At 46.6% G+C, this 22,379-nt stretch overlaps 1 protein-coding gene and 1 pseudogene across 2 annotated transcripts; one reads left to right on the top strand and one right to left on the bottom strand.

Moving 5' to 3' along the window:
- The first annotated feature begins 4,195 nt into the window (after positions 1–4,195).
- Positions 4,196–11,008, top strand: LOC136450760 (nuclear pore complex protein NUP62-like; annotated as a pseudogene).
- A 4,423-nt stretch (positions 11,009–15,431) lies between these two features.
- Positions 15,432–22,126, bottom strand: LOC136450755 (auxin transporter-like protein 1). 2 transcript variants are annotated; one of them, XM_066451347.1, is made up of 8 exons: positions 21,952–22,126; positions 21,441–21,667; positions 21,140–21,325; positions 20,531–20,643; positions 20,233–20,416; positions 19,970–20,067; positions 17,556–18,021; positions 15,432–16,244 (listed from the first exon to the last, which is right to left on the bottom strand). In XM_066451347.1, exons 2-8 carry the CDS (start codon positions 21,633–21,635, stop codon positions 16,011–16,013), a joined length of 1,476 nt encoding a protein of 491 aa, XP_066307444.1. In that variant the 5' UTR covers positions 21,636–21,667; positions 21,952–22,126; the 3' UTR covers positions 15,432–16,010. The 2 variants fall into 2 exon arrangements, with proteins under 2 accessions (XP_066307444.1, XP_066307445.1); XM_066451348.1 differs by having other exon boundaries at positions 21,837–21,974.
- Positions 22,127–22,379: the final 253 nt, after the last annotated feature.

Raw genomic sequence — 22,379 nt, 5'->3', positions numbered from 1 at the left:
GCAATGCTTGCAAGAACCTTCTTCTTGGTGGTCTTGTTATCATCACTATCATCATCATCATCACTTGAGGAAGCATTACTATCTTAAGTGACTACATATGAACCACCTTTCTTCTTATTGAATGCCATCTTGTCCTTCTTCTCTTTCTTTTTCTTCTTATCCTTCTTCTTGTTCTTCTTATTGTCATCATCATTATCGCTATTGTATGGGCATTAAGCAACAAGATGATCTTTGTTTCCACACTTGAAGCACCTTCTTGACTCTTCTTTGTTCTTAGATGAAGACTTCTTTCTTCTAGCACGATAGCCCTTCTTCACCATGAACTTGCCAAATCTCTTGACAAAGAGAGCCATCTTCTCATCATCATCATCCCAAGATTTATCTTCTTCATTTGATGTTTCTTGCTTAGTTTTGCCCTTGGATGATGTGGCTTTGAATGTCATGCTCTTCTTCTTCTTGTCATCCTTCTTCTCCTTCTTTTCTTCCTTCTCATCATCATCTCTATATGTATCATTGGTCATTATATCTCCCAATACTCGATTTGGTGTCATGGTGTCCAAATCGCTCCTCACTAGAATAGTGACCAATATACCAAATCTTGAGGGTAAGCATCTCAAGAACTTGTGGGAGAAGTCCTTGTCCTTCACCTCTTCTCCAAGTGCTTTGAGATCATTGACAAGCACTTGAAGCCTATGAAACATCTCCGGCACATTCTCATCCTCCTTCATCTTGAAGCTTGCAAACTTCTCCTTGAGAATGTAAGCCTTTGCACCCTTCATAGCTTGAGTGCCCTCAAATGATTCTTCTAACTTCTTCCAAGCCTCATGAGCCATCTCAACATTCTTGATTTGCTCAAATATTCTCTCATCAATTGCATCATAAATAACACTTAGAGCAATGTCATTGTTTTAGAGAAGCACTTCTTCGGCTACGGTGGGATTCTCCGGATCACCAATCTTAATTTTGGTTTCTACCACCTTCCATACCTTTCTATTGATTGACTTGATATGTGTGGTCATCTTTGACTTCCAATAAGGATAATTTATGCCATCAAATTGGGGTGGCTTCTTGGTGTTGTTGATTTGAGCTATTTTTACACCGAAGATTGTTAACCATCAAATCACGATGACCTCAGCTCTAATACTACTTGAAAGGTCCTAATGGTTAGAGAGGGGGGTGAATAGCCAAATAAAATTTCCACAACAACACTTAATAAAGTAGTTAGATAATTATGAGGCGAAGCAAGTGTTGCGCTAGCCTACTTGAAATACAAGCCACCTACCACAATTCTAGTTTAGATAGTATCTATTAATATAATAGCTATGATACTACTCTATGTTAGGGTGCTCTCAAAGGCTAACTAAAGAGCCACACCAACCCAGCAATCAAGCTCTCACAACTAGCTATACTAAAGAGCTTGACAACTAGTTTGCGGTAATGTAATAAGAGTGATCAAGAAGGTTATACCGCCATATAGATGAAGGAACCAATCAATTACAAGGATGATTAACAATGAAGACCAATCACCTCAGAATCAATGATAAATATAATGATTTTTACCAAGGTTCACTTGTTTACCGGTAAGCTAGTCCTCGTTGTGACGATTCACTCACTTGGAGGTTCACGCGCTAATTGGCTTCACACGCCAAACCCTCAATAGGGTGCCACACAACCAACACAAGATAAGGATCATACAAGCCACGAGCAATCCACTAGAGTACCTTTTGGCTCTCCACCGAGGAAATGTCAAGAACCCCTTACAATCACCACGATCAGAGCCAGAGACAATCACCAACCTCCGCTCGACGATCCTCGCTGCTCCAAGCTGTTTAGGTGGCGGCAACCACCAAGAGTAACAAGCAAAATCCGCAGCGAAACACAAACACCAAGTGCCTCTAGATGCAATCACTCAAGCAATGCACTTGGATTCACTTCCAATCTCACAAAGATGATGAATCAATGATGGAGATGAGTGGGAGGGCTTTGGCTAAGCTCACAAGGTTGCTATGTCAATAAAAATTGCTAAAGGTATGAGCTTCAACCGGCCATGGGACTTAAATAGAAGTCCCTACGAAATAGAGTCGTTGTACCTCTTCACTGGGCACAACACGGGTTGACCGGACGCTCCGGTCATGTTGACCGAATGCTGGACCTCAGCGTTCGGTCGCCCGACGACAGCCACGTGTCCTAACTTCAATGGTTACTTGAGTTGACCGGACACTGCGCTATAACTGACCGGACGCTGAGCCTCTAGCGTTCGGTCGTTTCCAGTAAGGTTCCAGAAACGCTTTTCACCCACCGGACACGTCCGGTCAAGCACGACCAGACCCTTCCATCGTCCGGTCAGAGACCCTAGCCTCTGAGCACTGCCCGACAACAGGACCAGACACACCTCATCAGCGTCCGGTCGCTGAGTGACCTAGCGTCTGATCGTTTGATCAACGCCAGCATCTTCGCTGTAACAATTGACTAGACACATCGGTTCCTCTAGGACCAGCGTCCGGTCACCTTGTGACCAATGAGACTAACTCCTTTTCACCTCTAACTTCTTCACCCTTGCTCAAATGTGCCAACCACCAAGTGTATCACCTAGTGCACATGTGTTAGCATATTTTCATAAATATTTTCAAGGGTGTTGGCATTCCACTAGATCCTAAATGCATATGCAATGAGTTTGAGCATCTAGTGGCACTTTGATAACCGCATTTCGATACGAGTTTCACCCCTTTTAATAGTACGGCTATCAAACCTAAATGTGATCACACTCTCTAAGTGTCTTGATCACCAAAACAAAATAGCTCCTATAGTTTATACATTTGCCTTGAGCTTTTTGTTTTTCTCTTTCTTCTTTCCAAGTCCAAGCACTTGATCATCACCATGGTACCATCATCATTATGCTATGATCTTCATTTGCTTCATCACTTGGAATGTGCTACCTATCTCATGATCACTTGATAAACTAGATTAGCACTTAGGGTTTCATCAATTCACCAAAACCAAACTAGAGCTTTCATGCATACACACGCACCGCGATGGTAGCCCCACAACACAGTGCATAGGCGCGGCGGCGGCGGTGGCCTCCGTGGCTCGGAGTAGGTGCATAGTCTACAGGCGTGGCGCGACGGCAGCCCCGTGTCATGGCATATAGGCACGGATGACGGTGGGCTCCGTGGCTCGGCATAGCGCGGGTGACCACAGCCCCCGCGGTGTGGCGTAGAGGAGAAGAAGAAGTCTCCGATGTTTATCCTTCTATGCAGGTGCGAAGTGGTCATTCCAGGGGTCGATTTCGAGCAGATCCACCTAGGAGTAGTATGGATTCAAGATTTGGAGGAGGGCCTTGATTTGTGGATGGAGATCAATTTGGGCGGATTTTACTAGGGCGTCGGTGTTGACGGCAAGGGAAAGGTCAAGTGCGCGAAGAACTTCGAAAGGAAGGAGATGATTTTGAAACTTTGGGTCCCACCTACAGTAAAGCATCGATGTTGACACTGTGGCCATATATGGTTTGGGGCATCGATATGAGGTGGCATACCGAGATGTTTTTTCAGCACCGGTAACGTTGTAGCTAGTCTTATTCACCACACCATAGGGATGCGAGTGGATTGAATGAGGTACGAGTACAACAACTATCCACACGTGAGAATACCCAACACATCAGACCTCACCTTCCCCACAAAAGCCTATTGGGTAGAATTTATTGGATTTCGTAAGGTAATCAACAGTTACCCACTACTTTGATAGCAAAATTTTGTAAGGTACTCAAACGCTTATACCCATTACAAAATTCTAATTGGTTTGCTATTAGGTGCATGTACAAAATTCTCCCCACAAATCCATAAAGAGGTAATATCTCCCATATATCTCATTGGTTTGATATTTTTAATATAAAAATATTATTGCTAAGAAAATTAGTCTATTATTTTTTATGCGATTACTCTTCGTTGTCCTTTCTTTGTAGAAGTGATGACTGACTAAAAATGTTTCAAACATCACGTTTAAATTAATTTTCCAATAGTATCACACAAGTTCAAACTTGAATTGCTGTAATATTACATGAGCATAATCTTGCTAAATTAATACTAAGCCACCAGCCATAACATTTGCCCTCAGATCCTCTCTTACCTCTGCTAAGTCGTAACCCTATTTCAAAGGATTTCAAAAGGCGCCACAAAAAGGCAACCAAAGCGAGGAGCCCTCCTGCCCTGCAAGACGACCCAAGCCCCGCAAGCTGCTCGGCCGTGGAGCCAGCAGCGGCAAAACCACGCTAAAATCTCGCCCAAATCACCCCCTGCCCCAGCCATGGCGACCTCCTTCGGTTTCGGCGGCTCCGCGGCCGCGGGCTCCACGGCCTCCTCCCCCTCCCCTTCTCCTCCACCCCATCCGCCTTCTCCTTCTCCCAGCCGGCGGCTGCCTCCTCCCCTGCCCCCACCTTCGGCTCCTCCCTCTTTTCCTCATCCTCCGCCGCCGCTTCCTCTGCCCCCACTTTCGGGTCCTCCCTGTTCGGGGCCTCGTCCGCCGCCGCGCCCGCCTCCTCCCCCACTTTCGGCTTTGGATCCACCCCCTTCTCGTTCGGTCAGTCCACGGCGGCCGCCTCATCGGCCGCGTCCGCGCCATCCCTCTTCGGCGCAACGCCCGCATCCTCCGCCGGAACAACACCTAGCTTATTCGTCGCTGCTACCTCCGCCACAAGCAGCCCTGGCCTCTTCGGTGCCGCCTCCGCTGCCGCAAGCAGCCCCGGCCTCTTCGGTGCGTCCGCCACCGGCTCTGCAGCGACCTCCTCGGGTCTGTTCGGTGGTACCGCCTCCGCGGCGACCACCCCGGGCCTATTCGGCGGGACTTCCTCCGCAGCGACCACACCGAGCCCATTCGGGGCCACCTCCTCCGCGTCGGCGACATCTAGTCTGTTCGGCGCCACCTCTTCTGCTGCGTCCACCCCAAGCCTCTTCTCTGGAGCCGCCACTGGGCTTTAACTTTGGCTCGTCGTCGTCCGGTTCCACCACTACCACGGCCGCCGCCCCGGCACCATCATTCGGCTTCTCGTTCAACTCGGGGGCGGCCGCGTCAAGCACTGCCTCCACCGCGACATCAGCACCGGCTTTAGGGTTTGGCGGCTCCACTGGCTCGTCACTGTTCGGATCCACCACCTCCGCGCCCCTCTTCAGCACCACCACCGCCTCTTCTCCAGCGCCTGCTGCGACCACCACGCCATCCTTTGGGTTCTCTTCCTCGCCAGCAAAAACCGCTTCCGCCCCATCGTTTGGCTTTACACCGTCAGCAGGAAGCCCGACTACGGGGAACACGGCTCCTTCCTTGTTCTCATCTGCTTCCTCGAGCCCTGCCTTCACTTTCGCCAAGAGCACATCCACCACCACAGTAACCACACCGGCGTCCTCGCCCTCCACTGGCTTGTCCTTGGCCACTTTGCAGGCTGCACCTGCTCCCTCATTGTTCTCTAATACCAGTGCAGCAGGTAGCTCGTCTGCCACTACGCCTGGATTCTCGTTTGGTTCATCTTCGGCAGCTTCTACACCAACTTTAGCTTCCGTGTCTGCAACTGGTGCCTCCACTGTGCCATCAGCTGCTGCAGCTTCTGCAACATCTGGGTCATTGTTCCCAACTGCTTCTACCAGTAGTTTCAGTTTTGCAGTGGCGCCATCATCGTCATCAGCAGCGGCAGCTACTGCCACTACCACCACTGTCACAAGTGCATCTACATCTGCAGGCATGACAACCACGGCTCCTTTGACTGGAACAACGGGGTTTCCAAATTTTAATCTTCAAACAACTACACCAGCTTCTGGATGGTGTATAACCATGTTTATTCAAACAACTACACCAGCTTCTGGATGAATAACCATGTAAGCTCACCAAATGCCAGTGTGAGCTTACATGGTTATTCATCATCTGCAATTGTTCTTCAGCGTTTTTGTTACCTTGCCTACGTGTCTGATTTGAACCAATTATTATGCTTCTGGATTTGGTCCCAATACCTTCATTGTTACAGCATCACACACATAAAGTTACAGAATCCAGTTTGTAGAGCATAATAACATCTCAAATGAATCTACATCGTTGCTTCAGATCCCAACATCATTATTGTACCTGCACTATACTGACCATTATGCTTATATGTTTTTCTTATGCTATAGGTGTTTCTACTGCTGCTGCTAGCACATCAGCCACCAGCACCACAACTCAGGCAACTTCCTCAGCTGTTCAAGCTAGCAGCACAGGGTTGTACAAGCTCCCCTGGTCTATTTCTACTACTAATTCTTCATTCTGAACTGATATTTTTTATTTTCTCTGTGCAGTCCGACTACTACTACATCTATCACTCCAGCAGCGTCCCAGGCACCTAAGCTACCATCAGAAATTGTTGGCAAAAGCGTTGAGGAGGTACTGCACTTATCTATTTAAATTGCAGCTAGCTGAATTTCACTTTGGCAATTACTTTTTTCTATTGGCAATGCTCTGGAGGCTAGAGAATGTGCTTCCTGAATACTTCATTTCTGTAATTAACCAGTTTGATACTATTTCACTTTTGAGATATACCTCACACAATTGTCTGCGTTGTAGATTATTAGGGACTGGAACAATGAGCTTCAAGACCGTACTGCGAAATTCAGGAAACATGCCACCGTAATAGCTGAATGGGATAAGAGAATTCTGCAAAACAGAAATGTTCTTATTCGGCTTGAGGTTTGTGTTTTCATTTATTATCGCTTTTTCGAGCAGCCTGCCACATTGTATTATTACCAGGGGTTTCAAACTATTTGTCAATTTTCAAATTCGAGCTCTTGCAGTGAGGAGATTAGCAAGGTTATACATATGCTTGTGCTTATTATGGATTGTTATTGAGTACCGTTTTCTAAAATAATGTTTAAAATAAATGATATTATATGCTTTGTTATGAGGAGATGATAGCGGGCCAGGAAGGGTTAGTTCAATCCAGTTCCACAAATATTGGTAATACGAAGACCTGAATTGCAGTTTGCCCAGTTCTGGATTGTGTATTGTTAGGTTAATGTGATGAGAAGAGCTTTAGGTGATCTCCTCGTAGAGATTTGACTGGGCAAAGTTTTGCTGGTGTGACTTAGTTTTGGAATAGTAATACAAAATCGGCACAGCAAAATCCATTTAAAATTCAACATTCTTTATTTCGATTTGATTTTTATCTTGATAGCATCAGATTTATTAGCTTATACAATCATAGTTTAGGTCATCGATTTTGATGGGACAAAAATTGTGGGATATGGAGTTTGAAAGTGGATGAAGATATGCTATTTCCATTCACTGAAGTTATTGGCAAGTGATATGGAGTTTAGGTCATCGATTTATTAACATGTGATTAGTCTGAACACTGAAGGTCTGAAAAGCTCAACAAGTATTCACACTTATCATTACTTAAGGAATCCAAACAACTGGAAAATCGATGGTTTCTCAAGGAATTCCAACTGTCTCAGTGAATTCATTTGATTCAGATTAGTGTTTACCTTCTGTAGATGCTTATGCACGATTTTGTTGTGATGATATTTGTACTACTGAGTATGTACATTTTTTTTTGCAGGCTGAGGTGGCTAAAGTTGTTGAAACACAAACAGGCTTGGAGCGTCAACTTGAGTTGATAGAAACTCATCAGCGAGAGGTTTGTGTTTCTGCTAAGTTTTTATACGTTTCCTTTACTCTTATTGACTGTAGCTTTATCCTTCGTTCTGTGCTTTTGTTTCTCTCCTTATTTCTGTAATTAGTTATCTGTTGACATTACATTATTTCATACCAGCGCAGTATTTATATACTATGCCAAAGACCTTACCTCTTTGAACTATGCCCCCCCATTGTTACCTGCACATAAGTAGTTTGACTTACCTACCATGAATTTGTTTTTTTGGTTGTCTTAGTTGTGGTTGACCAATCATTTGCCAATGAGAAGTTCAGATTTGCTTCACTTCTATTCAATGTTGTGAACAGAATGAGCTCCCAAATGCTGGATCCCTTGGCATATGTACTAATTTAACAGTCTTGAACAAAACTTCCAAATGCAAGGTTTCTTGGCATATATACTAATTAACAGTAATACAATACTTATTCTAGTTTGACTTATGCTGAACTTAAATTAGAAGTCAGGATAACCAATGGTTAGAAAGAAATTGCATTGGAAATTTGAATTGTGCATACAATTAAAAAGAAATCCATGTAACGCGATGCTGGCTATTTGATAGGCCTACGCCTTACTTGGCTTGGCTAGTATAGCTTATTAGACATGAGGTGTCTGTTTAACATCTCCCTGCTGAAACTAATGGTGCAACTTTGAATGAGTTAATAAAGTCCTTGAACTCAAACGTGGTAGTTCGACTCTAAGATTTATGAGCATCCTTGTATGGAAGTTCTTTTTTCTTTTTCTTTTTTTTGGTTTGCTGTGAACCTTGTATGTGATCCTGATTTTGCTTTAGACTAGAGATTCCTTTGAGATGAATTCAAGGCCTGCAATACCATCGGCAATGTGCCTTGCTTAGTGATCGTGTTTTATGCAAAATATTCGAATCAGTGCCCTTGCAATTTTTTTATGTAGTTTAGCCTTGTTTTTTTTTAAAAATGTTGAGAATAGTTTCTACTATCACGAGGAAATGGGCAAGGATACACAATTTAGCTGTTTCCATGATCCATTTTGGATTTTTGGCCGTGAGTCCCTTGACCCACAAATCGAAGTAATTTCTGCAGTCTGTACTCTGTACTAACTAGTTCTAGTTTACTGTATTATCGCTGCTTTCTTGATCCAGTTTGACCTTGAGTCCTTGACCCATTAAGTGTGAATCAAACTACTGTTCTAATCTACCAATTGAACTGGATATGTCCAGTTCTAATGTACTCTGGAGAGGTTTAATCATTCAACTTCTAATTTGCAAAGAACTTGTTTTATAATTGCAGGTAGACAAGGCTCTACAGAGTATGGAGGAGGAAGCTGAACGCATATTCCAGGATGAACGAGTGTTACTTCGTGAAGATGAGGCTGCTTCAGCAAGAGATACTATGTTAGTTCAATAAACTTATCTTGATTCTGTCTGAGTTTTTTAGTTTTACTCCAATCTAGGTGAATGTAGTTTAAAAAACACAGTTCAACTCATTTTGGAAAGAAAATCAAGTAGTTTGGTCTCTCAAAATGACCTCCATAGTCCATATTATTTTTGAGGGAACTGAATTGAATATTACGTATATAAATAGCAGACAACCTGTTTATACTTGTTTGATGGCCTGTTTGCACTGATGTTATATACTCCTTCCATCCCAAAAATAGTTGACACTTTAGCTATGAATTTGGACAAATAACTGTCCAGATTTTGGGAGAGGGAGTAACTACAAAAGTTTACAGAACTTGTCCTATTCCGTTAAATTAGCCTACACTGTTAATTTTGTGATAGAAAATGCCAAGATTACCATCATTCATGCATAGTTTGTTTTGTGTGATTGTGTCTCCAACTAAACTTGTTTTTCAATGCTAAGGTATGAACAAGCAGAAGTTGTGGAGCATGAACTGCAACATATGACAGAACAAGTGAAATCCATCATTCAGGACTATGAATGCTACTCAGGTAATGGTCATGTACTAATAGACTTGCTATTCAGTCACGAGCAATCTCTTACTCCCCTTGTCTATTTCAGGGTGGTGAGCTCGAGTCCGCTGATAGTATGACACCATTTGATGTTGCGGTCCGGATACTCGATAATCAACTGCGTTCCCTGATATGGATTGATGAGAAGGTCAGGATATTTAACCGCTTATAATTACTTTTAGTTTTATTTCTTTCAGTTTGGCATGTTCAAACCTGACACGTGTTCTGTTAAAACAAATTGTTTAACAAATGCTTGTTAAATTATGGGCCTAAAATATTGTAGTGTGTTTCCTGTTGAGTCTGGAAGGTGGTACCTTGCTTTCTGCACAGTTATTTTATTGTCTTATTATCCATTTTATTCCTGTGCCATTCTTACAAATCATAAGTTTTTCAAGTGTATATATATGTTAGCAATGATGTTGGCAGGAAGTAGCATGCTATTCTCTGATTCTGTGCTACCGATGATACTTTTATACACTGTTCTGTCAAATCCTGCCTTTTCACAAATGATTGATTGCCTTTGATCAAAACCAGAGTAACTTGATCTATACACCACCCTTGCCTTTGATCAAAACCAGAGTAACTTGATCTATATACCATCCTTTTGCCTTTGATCAAAACCAGAGTAACTCGATCTATTTCATCTTTTTCTTTGCATGATGTTAGATGTATTCATGATCTCATGCACATGATTCTTAATACTCCCTCCGTCTGCACCTAGACAAGTATCTGTCTAGCTGCATAGCCAGAAATGCATTTATTTTGGAACAGCATGATTAGTGATTATTCAGTGGAATTAATTGTCTAATCTGCTGCCGTGAAACCATTATTGATATATGTTTTTTTTCTGGCCTAGGTTAACGAGTTCTCTGGCAGAATACAGAGGCTGCCCAACAACAGCTCTTCAGCTGAACGTGACTCTGGGATTCCCAGGTTTTGGTTAAGCTGATTAATTCGCGTCATTTGCTTGCTGCTCTGATCGAGGCTTAGTAAGCATTCTTTGCTTGGTTATTCTGCTGCTCCACCAGCCAAGGTTTCGCGTTATTTTCTACCAGTTCATGTAGTTTGGTACTTTGGTGCCATGCAGCTCTAGCTGGTTCACTCTGGATTGATACCATTCAATGTCACATCATGCTGTTTGGTTAGTCATTTTTCAGCGTGCTTTCTGTTGTTAACCTTGGATGTGAACTGATAGTGCTAACTTCGGTTTGTTTAACCCTGGGCGTGATTCGCTAGCAGGATTACAGTATGTTTGGATCTATATAGGGCGTCACTATATCTAGTAGTCAACTAGTAACTCAATGAACTATCTAGCTAATTGAAAGTTACGTGCTGTTTGGTTGGTAGAACAGTAACACAAATGGAAATGATATCGGTTCAAATCGTATGAGTTGCCGTAACGTCCACAGCTTTAATTTCTTTACATTTGTTTTACCAATGCTTACAACCAAACAACACGTTAGTACCTATTAGACATGATTCAAACGGGACTCACCTAAGAGCATCTCTAAGAGTCTCTTGTAAACTCAATCTCTCAATCATTATTTGGAGAGACATTTGAATATAAATTGCTCTCTATATCTTTCCATCCTTCAACTTCTCTATATTCTATGCACACTTTATAGAGTTAGCCTCACCCGGTTTTGGCTAGTGAGAAGTTGGGAATAGAGGATGTCTTATTTGGAGACCTAGGGGTTCTTTGGTTACTAGCCACAATTTGCCATAACCAACCTTAGGCAAGTGTGGCTAGTAAAAAAAGCTATTAGTTGACTTTTCTCTATTTGCTGAATGTTGGCTATTAGCCTACCTCAACTTGATTGGGACTTAAAGGCTTTGTTGTTGAAGTGCCTTTAGACCTTTAACGATTCAATTTAGGGTAAAATAAAATTTCCAACCTCAAACTTATGTGGTAGTTTGATCTTCAACCTTAAACTATGAAACTAGATAACGGACACACTCCAATTCTTACAATTGGACAAATCTGATTAACTATTTAAACATTCATAAATAATTTATTTTAAATCGGAAAATATGAGACTAGTACCATTTTTTCCCTAAAAATGTTCTCTACTTGTTTATGATCTATATATAGGTTTTTGGAATTGGTTTATTCCTGTTTCTACTACTTTATTGCTCGTAGTTGTGCTTATTAGAACAAGTAAGATCCGAATAACTCAAAATACAACATTAATAGATAGATGGTGTTTTTAGAAGAAAAAAACTAAAACTAGTTTCATATTTTTATGAATTATTAAATAAATAATTATGAATTTTTAGGTATCAAATCAGATTTTTTTATTTTAAAATCAGAAAAAGAATCAAGTTTGTCTGGTTTCTGACAGTTGGAGTGTGTGTTAATTTCATAGGTCAAGGTTGAAATCGAACTATGCTTTGAGGTGGAGGTTGAAAAATATACTTTACCATTAGTTTATACCCAATTTGGGCGGTATGTCGCATGCAATAGTGATCCGATCAGCAGGATGCTCTAGAAGGAAAGGGAAACATTCCCATTGCTTCCGTTTACCCAAGCACCGAGGTTGGTTGGCCATGGATGCTCCCGCATGCTCGTTGGCAAGCTTGGCCGTCGACTCTGGCGTGAGCAAAGCCAAGCTCAGCGCCACCTTAATTGAGTTCGATGATAGCCTCGTCCACACCATCCACGGCTATATCGAGCTCAAATTGAGCCTGGGAAGTGTATCAAATCGAAACAGGGGACGACCAAAACGAGCTCTCTGCCCATGGCCAAACGTGTCGAGACGGCCAAAACGAGTTCCTCAGGCCACCCGACCCCGCGCTCCGGCTCTGACCCTTTGTTTTTTTTCGTTGCCGTACGTATCGTGTTTCGGTTTCTTTGCTAAGGTCCTCTGACCTCTTTTTCTTTGATGTATCGTGACACGCTATTTGTGAAGTAGGGTCAACTACAGACTGGTGTATCTATCCCTTCTCCCTAGTAATAAAGAGGCAAAATTTCTGTCATACTTTTTTTTTCTGCCTCTCCCTCCGTATCCCGTATTCTTGTATATTTTTTCGTTCCAGTCTGTTCCTGTCCAGGTTCTATCTGTATTCACTTTGTCCAGCCCATAATCGGTGGCCTTTCAGCCTAACTATGACTCGGTTTGGTCTTGCATCCTTCGTCTTCGGTAGCATCCGCCACAAGCCCGCAACCGAGTCGATGTCGTTTCCGTCCGTACAATTTTGTTTTGCCCCTGTTTTTTTTTTGTTGTTGTTTTTCGTTTTCTCATGTGCTCAGTCACCAAGTCCGTGCGTCGCGGGTGCATTCCCTCCACACAGCTTTGTTTTCTGATTTTTTTTCTTTTTCTCTTTCTCGTTTTTCTTATATATAAAGATAAAGATAATAATATGGAATATATATACAATTATGAATCTTTAAACCCTTTATCGGTTCACCCGTCTCTAATAAACAAATATTTATATCGCCAAATTGGTGATATAGTTTTAATAATAAATAAAACTTATTTTTATTATAACCTAAATTAGCTAATGGTCTAACTAATTAAGCTAGATCCAAAATCTTGAGCAGTTTGTTATACATGTATCTACTATTTGGACACATATATCCTCGATTAGAGATACCATACGGGAATCAAGAGAGGTCTTCGTCATAATCAAGATTAATCCTTGACATGACAACTAGCTCCTTACTGACTCAAACAGATATTAGGATTACATATTTTATGGGTCCTCAAAGAAAGTCATGGGACTTGATGGCATCCAACCTTCTGAAGTAAACTAGATGAAATTGAATGAAATTCCGAATCAATGATCTTGGATCAAATCGAATACCCAGTAAATGAGACTAGGAACATAGCAAGCGAACCAAATAAAGTCCAATCAAATCCCAAGACAATGACCCTCAGCCTCAAATGAACCAGATGGCATTGAACCTTGTTTAGAAAACAAGAGCAACCAATCCCGAACCCTACTGGTGCTGGACCTCTGGTGCTAGATCCCAATCACTGTTGTTGTTGGTGCTGGAACTATAGCCCTTTTTTACATTAATAAAATCAATTTGATAATTTATTGATTGTATTTTGACTATAGTGGTTTATATAATCATGGAATTATTATAATAATAATCTTCTTCTCCCATTACAATGCACGGGTATATTTGCTAGTATAGGTAGAGACGGGTACGATTTTCATAGGCAGTGTTAAGATGTACAGCCTAGATAATTTTATGCGTTCAATATGGTGCATAAACATGAAGAACTAACCGACGCCCTCTTTTAAATGTTGATGAAGCAGTTCGGTCGACTGTAATTATGATTCCAGTCGCTTCTTATTCCACTCCATTTCCATAAGAGCCAAGAGGCGATCCAATATAATGTGGACTAATGGGCTGTCTAGGTCTGTTCCGCTTCTAATAGGGCCCATCAAACTCCAAGCTCTTTTGCATTACGCAACGATACTTTCCCGAAAGCACGCTAACCTTCTGTAAAGATGCTATATTGCTGCTTGGTTAAAAAAAAAAGGATGCTATATTGCTATCTCAACTCACTTTCATCCCTTCTGTGCAAAAAGCGACGTGATAGCGTGTTCGGCTGATCTACTCTTAGCTTGTTTCAGCTTATTCTCTCTCACAGAACACTATTGAATCAACCGAAATCAGCCGACACTGGATCAGCCGAACACGCTTATCAAGCTTGCTAACATTCCTTAGCGTGGTTTTGATCGGCTCCGTACAATCAGGATAAGTTTTTTCCTCCTTGATAGAAAGCTATCGTCTCCCTTTCACCTGAAATGAGCAAGCTAGCTTCATGACCGACAAATCAGGCAAAACAGTGTGTTTCTGGCACGCTACACTCACTGCTGGTTTCTAGCAATATCTTCTAGCGTCATCAGCAAATGCAAATCCGTTGCAAACGGCAAGCACTAAGCACAAGCTCATTAACTCATCATGGGATTCCTTTCAACGGCAAGTGTGAGCTGCATGTGAACTGTGAGGTTCGAGCGGAGGAGCGTTATTAAACCAAACCATGTCCATGTGCGGAAAACCCTCCGAACTCGGAATCAAATCAAAACGAAAAACCGTCATCAACTGGCTACTTGGTGCTAGATTAAACCACCTGTGAAGTAGTCGACAGGCACATGGCCGCTCTGTGCCTCCACCGCCAGTGGCCTCGCTCGATGGCAAGTGTTGAGAGGACTTGGAGCACAGATACATGCATGCAACTCGCAAAAGGAAATCTGGAGAGAAACCGGTGAAGGAGGCACATGCCGGCTCCATGTGAGGCTGATGCCCGAGGGAAGAAGGTCAGGGAATCCATCTCATCTCCCATTCTCCACCTCCCCAGCTGCAATCGGTCACATGGGCGAATTAAAAGCGCAATCTTGGTAACCAAGGTCCGTATAGGTAGCAGTCTAGATGCTGCGGTGACCCGGAAGCCAATAATGCAGCAGTACGACGTACTGTACGCAGCACGCTAGTGGTGTGGTGGCAGTGGAGTCCAATCCTTGAAAGTGAGGCTTACCCACCCGGCTTGTACGAGTATGGTATGATTAGACCTGCTGCTGCTGCTGCTAATCAGAGTGACCATTGACACGGTGTCACTATGCGCAAAACCAAGGCCTTTTACGATCCAGAAAGGCCACAAGAGTGCGTGTAATTATGGTCTGCGCCGACCCAAGACGCGGCCGCAACATCCGTCGCCACCATTCATCGCTTTGTGGTCCTTTCGAAGAAGCCCGGCAAAAGCGGCACGACCCAAGCAAAAGGGCGCGTCGCAGCTTGCTAAGGATCGCAACATTTTACAGCCCCAACCCAAGAGGATACAGGAGCTCCAAAGCGAGGTGAGGGCAATAAACAAAGGCCACTGTGTTTTGCCTTTAGCTAGCATGAGGAATCGTCCAGTCCATTACAATTACCCACACGCTACACAACATGGACCGACCTCCATGAATCAAGGGAGAAGGAAGGAGAAGAGAAAAAAAAATAACTAATGAACCCTATAGGATATGTATGTCATATCATATGGATTATGGAATCGTCACTCTCCCGCTCGCTCTCACATCACATGAGTCGAGAGCGCAAGCGAGCTAGCGAGCCTTATATGCCATGACCATCACTCACACTTAATACTGGTGGCAAGCCAAACAAAAACAAAACGGCACCAAGGGCGACGGACCGATCGATCGGGGCGAGATCTTCTTATGGCAGGGACGACGAGACACGAGCCGCCTTGTGTGCGTGACTCTGCTGATCGAGTTCTACTACCCTAGTAGGGGGGGAGAAGAGGAGGCTTGTATATTACAAGGCGACCAAAACCTAGCAACTATCACTGGCTGCATGCAAGCGACGCGCCGGCCGCGCGCGGGAGAGTGGGGGGAGCTCCTTGCCGTGCCTCCAGCCGGCGCTGCCATCACGGTGCGCGGGCGGGCGCTCTAGTGGTGCGGCAACGGCGCCGGTGACTGCACGGTCGCCGCGACGGGCGGCTTGGGGCACTGGTAGCACTTGGCGAACAGCCCGAACGTGTCGACCTGCCTGATGAAGTTGACCATGCTGGCCCAGCCGCCGATCCCGAAGCCGACCACCAGCACCCACACCACGATGAACATGTTGAGGACGAACATCGCCGTCCAGCTAGGCAGGAAGAACGGTGGCTTCTCCGCGGCGTTCTGTTGCATTCATTTTTCAGTGAAGCATAGTCAGAATTCGATCATCAGAAGCACTGATATGATGAGGCAGAATTCAATATACAAACGTACAGCACACGGCTGTGCAAGTGCAGGACAGGAATAAGATAAGCATCGCGCGTACCCGGCTTAAGTTGTTCCTAGTACCATCTTTTTCCCGGGCATTTTCAAGGCCCCTGCTCGATTTCCTTTCGGAAATAAAGCTGGGGGAAAAGGAGCGCGAGGAAAGGAACCCTCCAGCTCTTACCGAGATCTCCATCGCCATCCCATAGAGACAGAGGAGCCATCTCTCGCGCTCCAGGCCATCCCCCACACGATGCCTGCTGGCACGCGCCCGGCCGCGGCATCTCTCTATCCCTGCGAGCGAGCGCGAGCGGCCGAGTGCAGTCCAGACGCGCGCGCCAGTGCCGCGACGTCGACCACCGACCGTCGCGCGCCTTGCCAGGAGGGTCTTTCCTTCCGTGACAGCACGACACCGGACATCAGCACCGCATCGGCGCTACGTCAGCGATATGCAACAACGGTTGCTTTCCACTGACCCACGCCGGAGGACGCGAGCGTAGCCATCGCCGCCGTGCCCGTACTCGAAAAAAGGTCGGGCCTCCCCCGCCCGCTCGGCCGGGGCTGAAGCAGCCGGCAGATGGATCTGCCATGGACACTGGCATTTGCCGAGGCGATGGGGGTGAATGGGTGATCATGACGTGGGGGGTGATCCGATCACCCCGATCCATCGTCGTCCATATCGTTGTCGGGCGCCGCGGGGGCGGGGCCGGCTTAGAATTAATGTGGCTGTTGGCTGGATTCAAGTGATTGGGGATTTGCCCTTGCCCTTGTAGGCGGGCGCGCGGTGCTTCTGTGCATTTAACATGAATGAACTGCCTGCTGCTGCCTGTGCAGGGATCTCCACTGTCTATTCTGTGGCCTGTGCTGCGTGTGTGTTCCAATCCTGCCACTGTTCGTGACAGGTGCACGGCTGCTGGGACTAGGAGTACTGCACTAGACAATGGGATGAACGGATTGTGTCACTGCTCACTACTCGTATTCGTACCAGTCGGCAATGCAACGCACGGCCAGGGTACACGATGCCATTGTTGTTGTTAGGTACAGCATCTCATCTTGCCTGCCATCAAACAGCAATTTCTCTGCTGGTACGTGAAGCACGTACGGGCTCGAAGCTTGCGTTTGATCGGTCACGGATGGATCACTTTAAAGAAGCGAAACGACGGATGCAAATGCATATGCACGTACGTACGAAATGAACGAATGAATGGGTCGGTGGTCAAGAGCACTTACCATGCGCGCGGACGCCGTGCGGTAGGTGAGGATGTGCGCCAGTGCCGGGATGATGTAGACGGTGAAGCTGACGAGCAGCGCGCCGACGGCGGAGTTGATGGGCCCGAAGAAGGGGAAGATGATGGCCAGGAACCAGATGGGCACCACGATGGGCAGCCGCGCCAGCGCGCGCTTGAAGATGCTCTTGGTGTCGTGCATCCCGATCACCTTCTCCCACACGAAGTAGAGCGGCGTGCACGCGAACCCGAAAGTGATGAACTGGTGGATCAGCATCAGGATCACCGCCGCGTCGCGCCACCCGGTCTTGGGCAGCAGCGAGAAGGCGTTCGAGTGGGTCAGCAGCTCGTCGCCGAACGCCCAGTACATGGCCGCCGCCGACGGCAGCGTCAGCGTGAACACGTACAGCGTCGCCAGCAGGTAGATGTACTTGAACTTGGCGGGCTTCCACATCGCGTGCATGATCTCCCTGTGAAACAATAAAACAAACAAGTAGGATTAGCTTGTTTTCGTTCATTCGTCAGACAAAACTTGACTACCTACTGCAATCCTGCATTCAATCAATATAGTTCTTTCTTCTTGGCTGTTGGCTTCACAAATCATTTCCCTTCTAACAAAGTTATTGTACATCATCAGTGTATGTGTATATGTATAGAGAGACAAATACTAGTAGGAGAAATTAACGGACAAAACGGCCTTGCATATGCGAGTCAATGATGCCGCGACTTTAGTAGTTGATGAAATGATACGCGACGACAGCAAAAGGGAATCCGGCGCGGCAAGTGCTTCTCCCAGTGACGCACCTGGCACAGCAGGAGGATACTTGCAAAGATCTTGGCGGCAGGAGGAATCTTGCAAGCTCTCGCCAACACATGCAAGCGCCTCCAGTCAAATGATGGAGTGGAGTACCCGTCAAATGCGGCCAAATAAGGCCGTTACCAGTAAACTAATCATCTGCTGCTGCCAACACACTCAGCTCCAGCTGAGGAAGACCTCGTGATGCATGTTAAGCTAGTAGTACTACTCTAATTGTCACATCACTCTCAGTCTCCAGAGCAGTAACTACAGCCTAACTGGCATAAGCTCTGAAGCAATTGCTTGAATCCAGCAAGGGTGAAGAGCACCGTGACTCTGTGAGTCAAGATGGCACAGAGACACTCGCTCGCCTTCTTTTTTTAGGAGATGCATTACTCAAAGTGGGCATGTGTCGCCTCTGCTCCACCAAGCAAGGCTTTTCCCTGGCTAGCCTACAGCCCTAAGTACCAAATGTCCCAATCCATGGATGGTTGCAAGCTTATCATCATCATGTCGCCCCTTGCATGAGGGCAACAAGGAATGAATTGCGCCTGCAGGGGCATGATGTGAACTCCGTGCTAGCTATGAGGTTTCCTTTCCCATTTCCCCTGCTGCACTAGAACAAGCAGTGAACCAAAGCACCCACATGGCGGAGCTGGGGAGATAGAAAATTCCCAGATCTCCCGACCCAACGGCGCCCACTAAAGACCAGGGCGTTTGAACACCGCACTAGAGCACCACCACTGCTGCTAATTATTCCTCGCATGGCCTCTAATCATGCCGCAGCCACAGCCACAGCCATCGATCGATGACAATAATCCAGGCAGGGCAGCAATAGAATAGATAAAGCTCGGGCAAGCAATGAACGAACGACTAATGGGAATAAAGGGATCATCCTCAAGCCGCCTATTCTAATGCAAAGTGGCTAACCCTGCATCTCTTTTCTCTCCACCCCTCATAGGCTATATCTTGTACGGGTAGGGGGACCCTTTTGGATGCATCACTCCACACACAGATGCACATGAGCGCACCGAGCTTTAGCAGCTACATCACTGCATTTTTCATCGCTGGATGCCTGCAGGCTAACCCGCAGGCCGCAGCTGGTTCCCACCACGCACAACTGAGCAAGAACACCCTGCCTACAAGTTCTTTTTTTATGTGTATGTATATATAAGTGGCCCTGACTGTTCATGGGGATCTGCACGTCGTGGAGCAAGCTAAGATAAGCTAGCTGCAAATAAAGCCACAATCATGCATGTAGTTAGGATTAACTACACTGTTGCAGTGTGGTACTGCTACTGGTCTGGTACTCGCCCACCATGGATGGAGAGGCAGGGAGGGGGACCATTGGAATGGAAACCAGGCCAGAGGCAGGCAGGTTTCCGATCCGGAGATGTCCTCCCCGGCGCCAGGCAAAAGCTGCAGCTGGTGAAAACCTCACTTCACCTCTGCAGCTCTCTCTGCTTCAGGGAGTAACTTCAGAGTATTTTTTAATAACTAAACAACGAACTTAGTAGTTGTATTAGTTAACTACTAACATTCTGCTAAAGCTGCAGTAGAAGTGTAGCACGTACTTAACAGTTGGTAATTTGAGTTCGTTTGGGAAAGAAGAAAAGACTTACACTGTGACGGCGTGGCCGCCGAAGGTGTAGAGGATGTTGGTGGCGCCGGTGAAGTAGAGCACGAGCTTGGTCGGGCCGGTGTGCGCCACGCCTTCGACCTGCATGCGTCGGCACGGACGACGGCGACAGTCAATCATTGGTAGATAATAGCATAGCATAGCCTGCTGCTTGCCAAGAGAGACGGATAGGAATCGGACAGCGTGCGTGTGCGTGTGGTGGGATGGCGCTCTCCTGGATCGGTGGCGATGGCGATGGGGGCTCACCTGGCCGTTGATGAGCGCGGCGATGGCGAGGTACCACGCGGTGTAGGTGGTCATGCCGAGCCCCAGGAAGGACCAGATCCGGTAGTTGTGGAAGGACGGGATGAACACCGTGGTGGCGCAGCAGGCGCCGAAGATGTACGTCCATGTCCGCTTGTCCAGCCGGTCGTTGATGTAGTAGATGTTGCTGCACGACGACACACACACACAGAGATCTTCAGTCTCACCACGGTTCGTTCAGCTCCCCTGTCACGCTATGGATGGATGCGCAGTAGCAAGCAAGCAGACGCGGGCGACCCACCTCGCGCAGGCGATCAGCTGGATGACGGAGCCGAAGAGCAGGAACGTGCAGTTGAAGGCCAGACCGGCCGCCTTCCAGTAGGGGCCCAGCAGCCCGTCCAGCACTTCGAACCACTGGTCAACATCACATTCACACAGATTATTATTTACTCCATCAGGGACGCTACTACTACTTACCACCAAGTTTTTTTTCTCTATAATATAAACGACTGCTTAATTAAACCATCACACTTAAATCCCAGTCTGTTACTTGCGCAAACTGAGCTTCCTCCGATTTCGCGGGCGATAAGGATCATGGAATGGCTCACTTTACGTTTGGCAAAATGGGAAGCACGCAGCACAACAGAAGCATGTATATCATCGGCGCGGCGCGTGAGGGGCCGGGGGATCAATACCCTCTCCCCGTTTACACAAAAGGCGGCATTTTTGCAGCCACGGCAGATCGACAACGACCAAACGGAACCCCGAAAAAAAAAGCATTCTTTTTCCTGGCAAAAAAGCCGGAGCCCGGATGGAAAGGGGACGAAACTGTCGTCAGTTACACATGTTATGGCGGGGAGGAGAAAGTGGAGCGGAGACGACGACGAAGCAAGGAGGCGAGGAGCCATACCTGGATGACGTGGTTCTTGAAGCTGACGCCTTCCTTCTCCTTGCGGGAGCGGTACTCGACGTAGAGGACACTGATGAGGTAGGCGGTCCAGCTGCCCAAGAAGCCGTAGAAGATCTGCAGCAGGATGCCGGACAGCATCCCCAGCTGGGAGAAGGAGTACGGCAGCGTCAGGAGCACCTGCGCCACCTGCAGAACCACGACCGAGAGGCAAATTCAGTGTCAGTCGAGTCGGTGCTCTGTCCATTCTGCTCGAGGCGCTCCGGCTCTGCCATGATTGAGGTGAAGGTGAGGTGAGGCCAACCTGGTTGGAGGCGCAGCTGAACCATGCGTCCCAGACGGAGCCGCCGTGCCACAGCATGCTCTTCATGCTGAGCTTGCCGCCGCCGCCGTGCTGGTCGTCGGCGCCGTCCGCGGCGCCGATGCCCATGACCCCGACCTCTTCCTCCTTGCCGTTGCCGTCGGCCACGATGGACTCCTCCAGCTGCTCGCGCGCCATCCTGAAGCGCCCGGCCTTCCCGTCTCCGGCCGCTGCGGGAGAAGCACGTATTCAGCCGACCAGATCAAGATCCAAACAACAATAAAAAATATATCGCCCGTACAGAAACAGAACACAGAAGAAGGAAGGAACCAGCCGAGGCGCGAACGAAGGAAAAAGTAACAAGAACACCGCCACGGCACCACCAACGCCAAGACGAACCTTTTAACAGGGAAAGATTTGAAGATCGCAGATGGCCGGAGGGCGAGGCGAGCGACGTGCAGTAAATGCAGGGTGCGTTTCGAAAGGGAAGGGAATGGAATGCCGCGGAATTTACTGTGCTATCGACTGCAGGCTCTGTTCACCTACGACGGGCTAGCGTGGTGGCCGCGCCGCGCGGTTGGCAGGCAGGCAGGCGGCGAGCCGGAGTTGCAGAGTCTCAGAGCTGTGAGAGAGACGGACGGGGACCTCCTCTTTCCCCGGCTCAGCTTCTTCCTCCCTCCTTGCCCTGTTCTTCCTTTATGAGGGAGTAATGGCGAGGGGCTAGTGAGAGAGAGAGGGAGCGCGCCCCTATCACTCGTAGGTGAGGCGATGGGGGAAGAGAGACGGAGTCGGGAGCCCCTGCCTGCCTGTGTGTGTGTGATTCGGGGAGGGAGAGAGAGCGAGGGAGAAACGATACCGCTGACAGCGTTTATAACCCGTATTTTTTCAGTAAATAAATAATATTTTTCTTTCTCCACAAATTAATCAACAGCCAAACCACCT

Source organism: Miscanthus floridulus, chromosome 5 (assembly GCF_019320115.1).
Source record: "Miscanthus floridulus cultivar M001 chromosome 5, ASM1932011v1, whole genome shotgun sequence".
Taxonomy (NCBI): domain Eukaryota; kingdom Viridiplantae; phylum Streptophyta; class Magnoliopsida; order Poales; family Poaceae; genus Miscanthus; species Miscanthus floridulus.
The sequence above is the reverse complement of the archived record's forward strand: the minus strand, read 5'-3'. Positions and strand labels throughout refer to the sequence as shown.